At 37.5% G+C, this 12548-nt stretch overlaps 1 protein-coding gene across 1 annotated transcript; it reads right to left on the bottom strand.

The window, feature by feature from the left end:
* Nucleotides 1-8674: 8674 nt before the first annotated feature.
* On the bottom strand, nt 8675-11842 carry LOC117618904 (protein NRT1/ PTR FAMILY 5.4-like). The gene is made up of 5 exons (XM_034348670.1): nt 11702-11842; nt 11340-11557; nt 10995-11246; nt 10397-10668; nt 8675-9771 (listed from the first exon to the last, which is right to left on the bottom strand). The coding sequence occupies exons 1-5, from the start codon at nt 11793-11795 to the stop codon at nt 8898-8900; spliced, it is 1710 nt and encodes a 569-aa protein (XP_034204561.1). The 5' UTR covers nt 11796-11842; the 3' UTR covers nt 8675-8897.
* Between the last annotated feature and the right edge of the window lie 706 nt (nt 11843-12548).

Consider the following 12548-nt stretch of genomic DNA (forward strand, 5'->3'; position numbering starts at 1 on the left):
AGTACTTGGGAAACTCTGTTGGTATTTATTATAGCATGTCATTTTATGTAAAGTAGATGCTCAATCAGATTTAATTGATGTTGACCGAAAAAAAGAACAGATTTGAAAAGACAAAAAAAACAAACGAGAGGAGGAGAAGCTAAGTGCGGACACAAAAGAGACGTGAACATTTTGAGGTTTTGCTGCTATTGGAAAGGTAGAAATAAAAACGAGGCACGTAGTCGTTGATCTCTCAAAATCGTGCAAGTGCTTTTTTTTTGGAAAATTTGTATAAATATCACATGAACTAATAAAGGTGTGCGGATTTAACACCCAAAGAAAAAAATTTGACCGATTACCTCCTAGACTTCAACTTTAGTGCAAATCTACCACCTCGGTTAGATTTAACATAAAATCTCTGTTAAATGAAGTTATATAAGGGCAATTTTGTCAATCACTATACACTTAAAAAAATAAAAGAAATTAAAAACAAAAACAACCCAACACTCAAGTCCCATGTAGCCCGCCCCACCCACTGCTCAACAAACACCCTCTCTTCTCTCCCTCTACTTCCCTTCTATCAATTAGTTTCAACAGCAATTAAAGAGGAGTAGAACATAAAAATAAAGATAAATTATTAAATTAATAAAATAATAAAATAATTTTGGGGCTGTTAATTTATAGGTGGGTAGGCTACGGCGGTTTGAGAAGGTGAGTGGTGGGGATGAGGGGGAGGATGGGGAGGGGCTGGGTTAGGCAAGAGAGAGAGAGGTAAAAAGTGTGTGATTGGGGAGGGGTTACTTACTAAGCAGTGGGTGAGGAAGGAGGGAGGGAGGGGGGTCTGGGAGTTTGTTTAATACGGGAGAGGAGAGCGGGGCTATTGTAGGTCGGCGAAGGGCCGCAATGGGTTCGGGTAAGATGTTTTTTAATGTTTTTATTTATGAATTCTAAGGAGAAATTGGAATATTGACCCAAAATTTTAGTGAAAGGGTGAACAGAGAAAATTTTGGGGTGTATTTGGAACGTTTTGACGGAAAATTAGACAGAAGTTAATAGAAGTGGCACATTAACATAAAAACTGAATTTGGGTGGTAAATAGTTAAATAATATGGGCACTGAGGTTTCAATTTCACTAATTTACATCCAAACGTTTTAAGATTCGATCAATTTGCACATTCCGTTAATTTGACTGTCTAATCTTCTATTAAATTGATGATGTGGAAGGTGAGGACCCACTTTTGTGCTTATGTGTCAATAAAAGTAATAAAAAATCCTTAAAATGATAAAACATTAATATGCTTTTTAAAAAACTAATATTTTTAAAACATAACTAAAACTAAAACAAACAAAAAAACAAAAACTAAAGTATTTTCTCAACCAGTCATCCTTTCTCTCCCCCAACCACCTTCTTCAACCCACTTGACAGATCTGCCTCCGGCCCACCCCAACAAACCCTCCACGAAACTAGGACTAGCTCGCCTACTCTTGGACCAAGTTCTCGTCTTTGATTCGCAATGTTTGCTGGAAGACCAAGTGCTGCAAGGTCATCCCTTCCGTCGTCTCTGATCTCTTCCTTGGTTCATCTGCACCACCGGGCTATTGGGCCGCGCTTCACAAGCTCGTCGTGTGCTGCCCCGTTCTCCTCCACTCCGATGTTCTCATTGAGAACTCCGATTTTGAGCTCAAACGCGAGCTTGGCCCGGATGAGAATTATCGGAGATTGGATTCATCTCTGGTCCACAAGCTCCTAATCGAGCCTTCATCGAGCCAAATTGGTGTGAATCATGAATTGGGTTCTTTTGGGTCTTATTGTTCATCTTTTTTCTATTTTTTTGGTGAACAAGGTGGGATAAACTCCAAAGACAAGTCTAATTGTTCTTGATCTCTATTTGATGCTCTTTATTTCGATACAGTGTATGATGATTCTGAAGCCCAAGTAGAAGCAGCAGAGGATCAGGCAATTAAGATAGGTTAGAGTGAGCAATGTTTTCTATATCAAAAAAGAGGAAGGTTTGTAGATCGATTAGGTTGCATTTGGCTTATGGTTTGGAATTTGAGCCGTGAACAAGGCAATAAGCTTCTTCATAGTCGGTTCCGTGATCGGCCTGGTTGGGTCAATGTTGGGGAGGGTCAGTTAGGATGGGCCGGTGGCAGATTTGTCGGGTGGGTCGGAGAAGGTGGTTGGGGCACACAGAGAGAGAGAGAGAGAGAGAGAGAGAGAGAGAGAATGACTGGTTGAGAAATACTATGGGTTGAGAATGACTGGTTGAGAAATATTAGTTTTCTAAAAAGCATATTAATGTTTTATCATTTTAAGGATTGTTTATTACTTTTATTGACACATAAGCACAAAAGTGGGTCCTTCACTTGCCACATCATCAATTTAATAGAAGACTAGATAGTCAAATTAACGGAAGGTGCAAATTGATCGAATCTTAAAATGTTTGGGTGTAAATTAGTGAAATTGAAACCTCAGTGCCCATATTGAGAATGACCCCAAACATCAAGAGGGTGTTTTGTCATTAGCCTCAAATTTTATTATTTGGATGGTAAATACGCACATCCTTAATAATTCAAGTGATATTTATGTAAATTTTCCTCTCTTTTTTTCTGTTCTTTTTTGTTTTTTTGTTCTTTTTAGAAAAGTTGCAGGCTATTCTCATAAATGAGCATTAAGGATAAGGCAAACAAATTTTTCCTATCTCATCACTTGTTGGAGCTAAGCTCACTAAATCATAAAAGGGGAATACTAGCAACCTTCTCTCTAACCTTCTCCCTTTTTCTCATTACATGTGTCATTTTCTTTACATTTAAAACAATGTTATTAATACATCAAACAACCTACTTTTTGTTTTCCATATTTACCCTTATTTAATATATTGACTTTAATGTTTACTTAAATTCATTCAAATTTTTTTTTTTTACAACTTTCTCTCTCTTCGAATAATACAGACTTGCAGCCCCAAATCCCACGCTCTATTATCATTTTGAGAGAGCCAGACCTTCACACCTGAAACAACATGACATCTCCCACAAAAAAATCAAAATCAAAATCCATCAAAATCATCTTGTTTATTTATCATATTAAAGTTTGCAACTTTAAGGTGAGATTTTTAAATTTGGGCTGGGATGTTGTTGTTGGTGCTTGGTAATGGTCCTCAAACCCAAATTTAGTATAATGGCCAATGCTTGCCGTGGCCTTGAGGGTCTTCTTACCATAGCCAAAACTTGCAGGGGCTTGGTTTTGTTTGAAGAAAGATTGGGGGAAGAGAGAAAAAGAGGGAGAGAGAAGGAAAAGAGTATGGGGAGGTGGTGAGGAGAGGGTGGGGTGGAGATGGGTGGTGCTAAGGAGATGGTGGGGAAGATGGAGGTCCTGGGCTTTGGGAAAGAAGGTGGGGACGACTTGAGATAGGGTTTTTTTTTTTTTTTTTTTTTTAATTTAATTTTTTATTATTAAATATTTAGTAAATTAATATAATAATTTTTTACAAGTTATTAAGAAAGCTGTAAAAAAAATTAATAAATTAAAGTCAAGTCAATACATCAAATAAGGGTAAATATGGAAAACAAAAGTTAGGTTGTTTGATGTATTAATGGCATTGTTTTTTTTTTTTTTTTTTTTTTTTTTTTTTTTTTTTTTTTTTGAGGTCCTTTCCTATTGAAAGGGGCGATAGCATATTAATGGCATTGTTTTAAGTGTAAAGAAAATGACACATGTCATGAGGGAAATGGAGAAGTTCCAAAGGAGAAGGTTAGAGAGAAGGTTGCTAGCATTCCCTATCATAAAATAATGCTAGAAAATGTACTTGGAACCTCCTCTATTAATATTGGGCTAACATTATTTTACTCCCTTAAGATTTGGGGCCATTCTTGAAATGGGCCACGCGATTTTAATTTTGTCAATTTACACCTTAACGTTTTAAAATTTTACCAATTCTGCTTTTTTAGCATAGGTGTAATAAAATATGTGACAAATAATATTTAAAAATTCTTTATTTTTAAAATTAATTAAAATCAATTATTTAAAACTAAAAAAAGAAAATTATTAAAAAACCCTTCAAACTCCCCACCCGTCAAACCTCCTCTTCCTTCTTCTCTCCACCCATCAAACCCTAAATCCAAACCCAGCATCTCCACCACCCATCCTTCTTCTTCCTCCTCCTCATTCTCTTCCAATATCATCACCTAAATCCAAACCCAGCATCGCAACCGACATAGCTCTTGAAATTGTTATGTGGGTTGTTCGCAGATTGGTCGTACCATTTAAACAAATCGTTTTGGTCAGTCCCGGACTCTCCGTAACCCGTAAAACCCGACATGATTATGTTCGAGTCTTCGACGTAGCTGATGAACTCGGTATAGTTGGCGCTGTCGATTTTTCTGAAGCTGACGAACTTTTTAGTCATGGCTTCTTCAGCAACGATCTAGGTTTCGAGGGGTTAGGGTTTCAGAGGGAGGAGGCTGGGGGCATGGATTGTTTCAGATTTGGGGTGCGATGGGTTGGACAACGGGGAAAGTTGGAAGCAGTGGTTGTGAGATGATCTAAGTTGTTTGCAGGCAGTTTTTGTGAGGTGGTTTAGGTTGTTTGCAGGTGGTGGTTGTGAGGTGGTCTGGGTTGTTTGCTGGTGATGATTGTGAGGTGGTCTGGGTTGAAAGAGAGGAGAGGGTTTGGTGGTGGAGTTTGTGACGACCTGGGTTGAATTTTTTTTATTTTTTTATTTATAAATAATTGATTTTAATATTCTTAGTTAACTTAAAAAGTAAAGAATTTTTTTAATATTTTAATATTTATTATACCTATGCTAAAAAAGTAGACCCCACGTATGCTACATCATCACTTAACAGAAGACCAAGCGGTCAAATTGAGGGAACGTGTAAATTGGTCGAATTTTAAAACGTTAGGGCATAAATTGACAAAATTAAAACTGTGTGGCCCATTTCAAGAATGACCCCAAATCTTGAGGGGGTAAAATGATGTTAGCCCATTAATATTAGTAGAAGCTTTTTTTACCTATTTAGAAGTGCTTTTCACAACTCCAAAAGTACTCTCAAATGAGCCAATAATTTATTTTCGCAGCTTCAAAAGCACTCTCAAATGAGCCAATAATTTAAGTACTTATTCCTAATAAGTAAACATGCTACAAACACTTTTCACATTATATAATAGGGTTTTGAGTAAACGAAACACTTTCACATTATTTGGTGACTATATTTGATTATCCAAGCAAAGTCATTAATTCAATTAAATCATATGAGTCCAAAGAACTACAGATAACATAAGAATAAACAGGGTTTCACAAAAACAACTTATTTTCCAAGTTTTACAGCAACAATTAAATCATAAACTACAGTTAAATAAGCAACAGGCTCGCTAGTGTAGTGGTTTGGAGTAATTACTCCCTCATGAAAGATTCTGGGTTCGAATCCTCTATGTACTGTGTGCAAGTTTAGTATGTTATCGTCCCTCTCAATCAAAAAAAATTACTGTTAAATAAACACATTATTTTTTATTTGGCGTTATATATATATGTATATATATATATATATCTCACGTGCTGATCCAAGCTCACTAGCTTAGCTTAGCTTGTGTGTTTCTAACTCTATTCCAGGTACGGGCTCCAACACTTGAATAATTGACACTAGTGCTTCTGATCATATGACTTGTGATGCTGAAATTTTTTGATGAGTTGTTTAGTAACACATGTGACCCATACATAACTAGTGCTAATGGCTTGCCCCCTCCAATTACTGGCTAGGGCACAATCTCTCTCACTCCTACTATGTCCTTGTCTCGTGCGTTATTAGTTCCCAAAATCCATTGTAACTTGTAATATGTTAGTCAATTACTTGATACACTTAATACTTCTGCTACTTTCTATCCTACACATTTCTCTTTTTAGGATCTTAAGACTCACGAGACGACTGGGCATGGTAAACGGATAAGGGGGTTATATTATTTGACATTGCCTTCTACACCAGTTTGTGATCGTGTTGTTAATACTGTTCAAATTTGTAGTGTCAAAGACAAACAGCAAATTTGGTTATGGCATCGTCGCTTGGGATACCCGTCATTTGGCTACCTTAAGCATTTGTTTCCATCTTTATTATGCTCTTGTGATGAATCCAGTTTTAAGTGTAAGACATGTATCTTGGCCAAAAGTCATCGCATTGTGTTTCCTTTCAGTGACAGTAAAGCTACAAAGCCTTTTGATTTAGTGCATTCTAATGTGTGGGGTCCGACTCGCCTTACTTCGAATAAACTTCGTTGGTTCGTCACATTTATTGATGATTGTACCTGACTCACTTGGGTTTTCTTGCTGAAAAATAAACAAGATGTTGCTTACATCCTTCCAGAGTTTTGTATTATGGTGTCTACTCAGTTTCATGCTTGGTTAAAGTATTTTGGACTGATAACGGAGGCGAATATATGAATAATACTTTGGCGTCTTTCTTTCGTGCTCAAGGTATTATTCACCAAACGACAACTCCATTTACCTCTCAACAAAATGGTGTGTCTGAAAGAAAGAACCGACAATTTCTTGAAGTTTCCTGCTCACTTATATTGGATATGTCTGTTCCTCATCATCTTTGGAGGCATACTGTTCTGTTTGCTGCCTATTTGATTAATCGTACTTCTAGTCGGTTTTTGATTTCAAGACTCCGCATGATGTGTTTGGTGACCATGTTTCTCTTATCTCCGTCTCCAAGTTGCCCCCTAAAGTTTTTGGGTGTGTTGTCTATGTTCATGTCTATTCTCATCAACGGAGTAAACTTGATCCTTGTGCTTTGCGATGTGTCTTTATTGGTTACTCTTTTACTCATAAGGGTTATAAGTGCTATCATCCACCTACCCAGAAGGTGCGTATTACTTTGGACGTGACTTTCCATGAAGAAGTGTCTTATTGTGTCTCTCCCTCTTCTCCAATTCAGGGGGAGAGGGGGAGTGAATTGGAGAGCCTTGGACTTGAATTGGAGAATGATGTGTTTGAAGATACTACTCTCATGAAGGAAAAAATAGGTCGCACTGAAGCAAGCGATCGGTCGCCCATATCTGAAAATGAAACATGTGGTCTCTGTAAGGAACGACCAGTCGAGCTTTGAAACTTGACCGATCGCCCATATATGGAGATGAATCAGGTGCTCTCGGTGTCGAAATCTGAAAATAGTGACAGTGATTCTTGTATGGATGAGTTCGATGCAATACCCCCAATTGGCCAAGTCTAAATATCTCATTAGCTATTATATGTCAACTCATCGTTTGTTTAAGTCATATGCATCATATTTGTGTTAATTATCTAGTGTATGTGTGCCAACTAAGCTGCAGGATGCTTTATCTAACTCCAAATGGATGGAAGCCATGAATGTTGAAATGGATGCCTTGAACAAGAATAAAACATGGGATTTAGTTCATTTACCATGAGGGAAGAAAGCTGTTGGATGCAGATGGGTGTTTACTTTGAAGCATAAGGCTAATGGTTCCATTGACCGTTATAAGGCTAGATTGGTAGCAAAAGGTTATACTCAGACATATAGAGTGGATTATTTGGAAACCTTTGCTCCAGTGGCAAAGCTCAATACTGTGCTTGTACTATTATCCCTAGCTGCTAATCGCGACTGGCCCTTATTGCAATTTGATGTCAAAAATGTGTTTCTACATGGTGACCTAAATAAGAAGATTTACATGGATCTCCCTTCTGGTATTCTTGTAACCTTTAAGGAGGGTGTTGTGTGTAAGTTGCAGAAGTCCTTATATGAATTGAAGTAGTCTCCAAGAGCATAGTTTGGGAGATTTGCAGTATCTATGAAGAAATTTGGGTATCTGCAGAGTAACTCAGACCATACTTTGTTTCTAAAGTGTCATAAAGGTAAATTGACAGCTTTAATTATTTATATTGATGATATGATTATGACTGGAGAAGATCAGGAAATTGATTTATTTAGCTCATACACGTCCTCATATTGCATATGCAGTAAATGTAGTGAGTCAGTTTATGCATTCTCCTAGTGAAGATCATATGGGTGCTGTGATGCGCATTTTGAGATATTTGAAAGTAACTCCTGGAAGAGGGTTAATGTTTTGCAAGTATGGTCATACAAATGTGGAAAGATATAAAAATGTTGATTGGGCTAGTTCAGTCACTGATAAACGTTCTACATCTTGGTATTTTACATTTATTGGTGGTAATCTTGTTACTTGTAGGAGTAAAAAGCAAAAAGTTGTGTCTAGGTCTAGTGCCGAGGCCGAGTACCGTGGGATGGCTCAAGGGGTGTGCAAGTTACTATGTTGAGAAGATTGTTGAGAGATCTTGGGTTTGGACTCCATAAACCTATGGATTTGTATTGTAATAATGAAGCTGCAATTGCAATTGCGCATAACCTAGTGCACATGATCGTACAAAGCATGTGGAGGTTGATCGACATTTTGTCAAAGAGAAGTTGGATGCTGAAATTATTTCTTTTCCATTTATATCATCCGAGTATCAACTGACAGATGTTCTTACAAAAGCTGTGTCTACTAAGGTCTTTCTCAACTCGCTTGACAAGTTGGGCATGCGTGACATCTTTGCTCCGGCTCGAGGGAGAGTGTTAGCGAGATCCTAGCTTAATTAGGAGATTTATTTCATAATTTATTAGGACTATATTTCATTCCTTTTGTATAGATATTGTGTAATTAAAATTTTATCTTGTTTCATAGTTTGACCCTACTAAGGTTACATCCTTGTATTATAAATATCTCATTTTGGAGAATGAAATACAACTTAAAAATATTCTACCCATATTGTTTAACTGTTTTTTGTGCACTCAAAACCAAAGCATATTGAGCAAGGAAACACTAGCTACAATACAAGTGCACAACTTCGTTGTTTTTTTCTTCACTAGGTTGCAAACCCACTAAAACCATCATCTCATCTGTGGCCTCATACTTCTCCAGCCTTAGTGCCTGCTTTTTTGGCCCCAGTTGGTTTTTGGGCTTCAACTTTTTTGTACACAAAACCCTTTGCAGTCCACACATAAACACACAAATTCAAAGCACTCAATCCTGCAAGTACCCAATAGAAGTAATCAAGATGTGCTCGGTTAAGATTGTCTCCCAACCATTCCTCCCCCGACTTGGAGCTAATCGCCTGCACCAAAGATATAATGGCACTACTAAGGAAGCTTCCAACTCCTAGAATACTAATATATGCTGCTGCCCCCAAACTTCTCAGCCCCTCTGGCATTTGATCATAGAACAATTCTTGGAGCCCTACAACTGCGAATGTATCTGACAAACCACAAATTAGGTATTGTGGGAGGAGCCACCAAACCCTAATTGGTATGATTGCTTTAGGGTTGTCCATGAGATCATGTTGTTTAGCCACACTAACCCTTTTGGCCTCCACTAGAGCTGCCGCAACCACGTTGAGGATGGAGAGAAATTGGCCAACGCCAATTCTTTGTAGCACGGTTATGCCTGCGGGGTATCCAGAGAGCTTTCGGGCCATTGGGACGAAAATCCGGTCGTAGATTGGGACGGTGATTAGGATCGTGATGCCGACGAAGACTTTAAGCGACGCTGGGGGAAGCTGGAAATGAGGTCCCATGGATCTGTTCATCTTGGAACCTTGCTTGGTGTAGTAGGTGTGGAGTTGAGATTGAACTACATTGAACATTAAGCAACTCAACCATATCGGAATAAGACGGATGACCAACTTCACTTCTTCCACTTGATTTATAGAGCATAGTCTCCAAGGGTTCCTCGTTTTGCTCGATGCATCAAGGTTGTCTATGATCATTGCCTTGTCCAGAAACCTATAGTTATCAAAAAAATCAACCATACTTTATTCAAAGAATATAACTACGCATATACATATTCTCTCCAAATTCTCTAGCCACTCAACCTAATTGAGAACATTTCAGTGTGATTGTAGATAACATCACGTGTGAGACGTCGACATTATATGCATACATCTTATCAATTCACCCAAATCATAACACATGTAGCAAAAGATTAAGCACGAGTTATAAATTGAGTGCCTTGAACATATCAGTTGTTACTGTCACACTAAAGCATGACGCATAAGATATAGTTGAAATATTTCTACTGGACTCTTCCATGGCATTTTTTTTAAGTAGTTGCTTCAGGATGCAAACATGGTTCTGCTGAGGTCACCATCCACAATCTACACTTAATAATATAATCCACGTTGACCTTACGTTTTTATTTGTTTGGTCGCACGACCTTGCGTTTTACTCATGAAGTCCAATCAGGAAACTTGGCAACGGCCCACGTCACCCTTGGGCATATGCCCGCCAAATGGACTCACTAATAACTGACTCAATAAAATCCTTCTTTTTTAATGCGATAAATAAAACCTTTTTAAGTTGGATTCAAATTCAAATCTTGTTGAAACTTATTACGTCATAACTTAAGTACCTGAATTGTTTGGTCCTAGCCAAAGTCTTGTGCTTGGACTGAGCCTCCATATGAGTCTCACTTCTCTCATCTCCATAATACACATCCCAAACATGCGTCTCCTTCACGCGCCACTTCCGTACCGCTGCGGCAAACACTTGCGCCACAGCAGTGAACGGGCTCCCGAGATGACCTTGCTTCCGGTAACTTTTGATTCCTAGCAAAAATAATATGATCCCAGCTGCTATGACCGCGGCCAATACACCGTAGCCTATAACCCAGCTCACGTTGTCCTGCAGTGTATATGATATGAACTTTTTATTAGTGGGATCTTTATACTCCGTCCCTAATCTCACAAATCTTATTTAAGTTAATTTTTGATATGATTGGATTAAGTCTCTCATATAATGATTAGTATATGTGCTTGTGATGAATAAATTAATAAATAAAAATTCATAAGATTTTCGATTAAAAAATAACATGTGTCCAAACTTAACTATTAATTCATTAAAATATTATATATCCCCATAATGTTTAATTGACGAAATATATACCGTTGAAGATCTAAATAAAAACAATAGAAAAATCACACAAATAGTAAGCTTGAGAAGTCTATCACCTGAATGTAGATGACCACAAGTGAGGCAACAGTGCCAGCAATTACTATCGCTAAATACCACCAGTTGAAGAATGAGCTCTTGGCCTTTTTCTCCTCCTCCGAGTCCTCGTCAAACTGATCGGCGGCGAAGGTTTGGACACAAGGCTTGTGCCCACCTTCACCGACGGCTAAAATGTAAAGTGAGACGAAGAAAATGGCTTCGCGATAATGCAGAGGGACAACGGAGACAGATAAGCATAGCAGAACCATTCCCTGTGTGATAAAAAATCATGGGACTTTGTAAGCTTAAGCTATCGGAAACTGAGCTAACAATGTATAGCGTGAAACTGAATGGAAGAAATTTACCATGAAATAAATAGAGGAGGAGAAAATGATGGTCTTGAAGCGACCGAGGTAGGAATCGGCTACCACAGCCCCAACCAGAGGGAAAAGAGACGACACACCCATCCACAAGTTGACGTTCTTGGCAGCCATGGCTGTAGGTTGGTGGAGTTCATTTGTGAGGTACATGATGAGATTTCCAGCCAAGCCATAAAATGCAAATCGTTCTGCTACCTCCACAACTGCACATCCCACATTGCATATATATATAAATCTATTAGAAAATTACAGAACCCCAAAAAAAAAAAAAAAAAATTTGAACACCAATTATACAAGTTAATTGAGTCTCAATTTTTAGAAAAATAAAAATAAAATAAAGGGCTTACAGATGATGAAAATGGCAGCGTTCCAGCCACCGCTTGAGGGTTTGGGGTGGGTGGAGGGATTCTGGCTGCGTAACTGGAGGCTATTTTCGGCCATGATGTCTTTGGGTGCAGAGAGAGGAGGGAGGGGGTTGGTATAAAACGTTTGGGATGTGTCTTGATGAAATGTTTTGAGGGCTTTATGGATTCTTTATATAGAAAAAAAAATCCAGGATGCGGTTGCTTTTTGTGAACATTTGATTTTGGCAGGACTTTTAGTAGAATTTGGCAATGATGTTTCACTAGTCGTGAGTCATCTCTCACATTCCATTTCGTGATTTTTTTTTTATATAAATAAAAAGATATATATATAGTTATAGAAATTATATATTTTTACACTTTCAGTTTGTCATTTCACATTCAAAAATTAATATTTTGTTATTTAATAAAAAATATATTTACAAACGAGCATAGAATAACAAATTGAAAGATATTCGCAGAACGAGTGTAGAATAACAAATTGAAATTACAAATAGGGAAAAAGTTATTTGTTTAGACAGTGCTAAATTGTGGAAATGATGCTATACTGATTTGTGAATTTTATTTGAATGTTTGACAGTGTAGATTTAATTGTTAAGATTCTCTTATTATTGATTTCTTTAATATAAAATTTCTGTGAGTGGACTCCATATATTTGGTTGAAAATGACGGCCTTAGGAATTTATGGAGTCACGAAAAAAATTGTCATCATATAGAAACTCAAAATCATCAAAATATTGAAATATATATTATTAAAATGACCTCCAACGAACTAATTTAGTTATGTATTGTCAGGTAGATTCGTCAAAAGATAATAATTAGTAACACTGTT

This window comes from Prunus dulcis, chromosome 2 (genome assembly GCF_902201215.1).
Source record: "Prunus dulcis chromosome 2, ALMONDv2, whole genome shotgun sequence".
NCBI lineage: Eukaryota > Viridiplantae > Streptophyta > Magnoliopsida > Rosales > Rosaceae > Prunus > Prunus dulcis.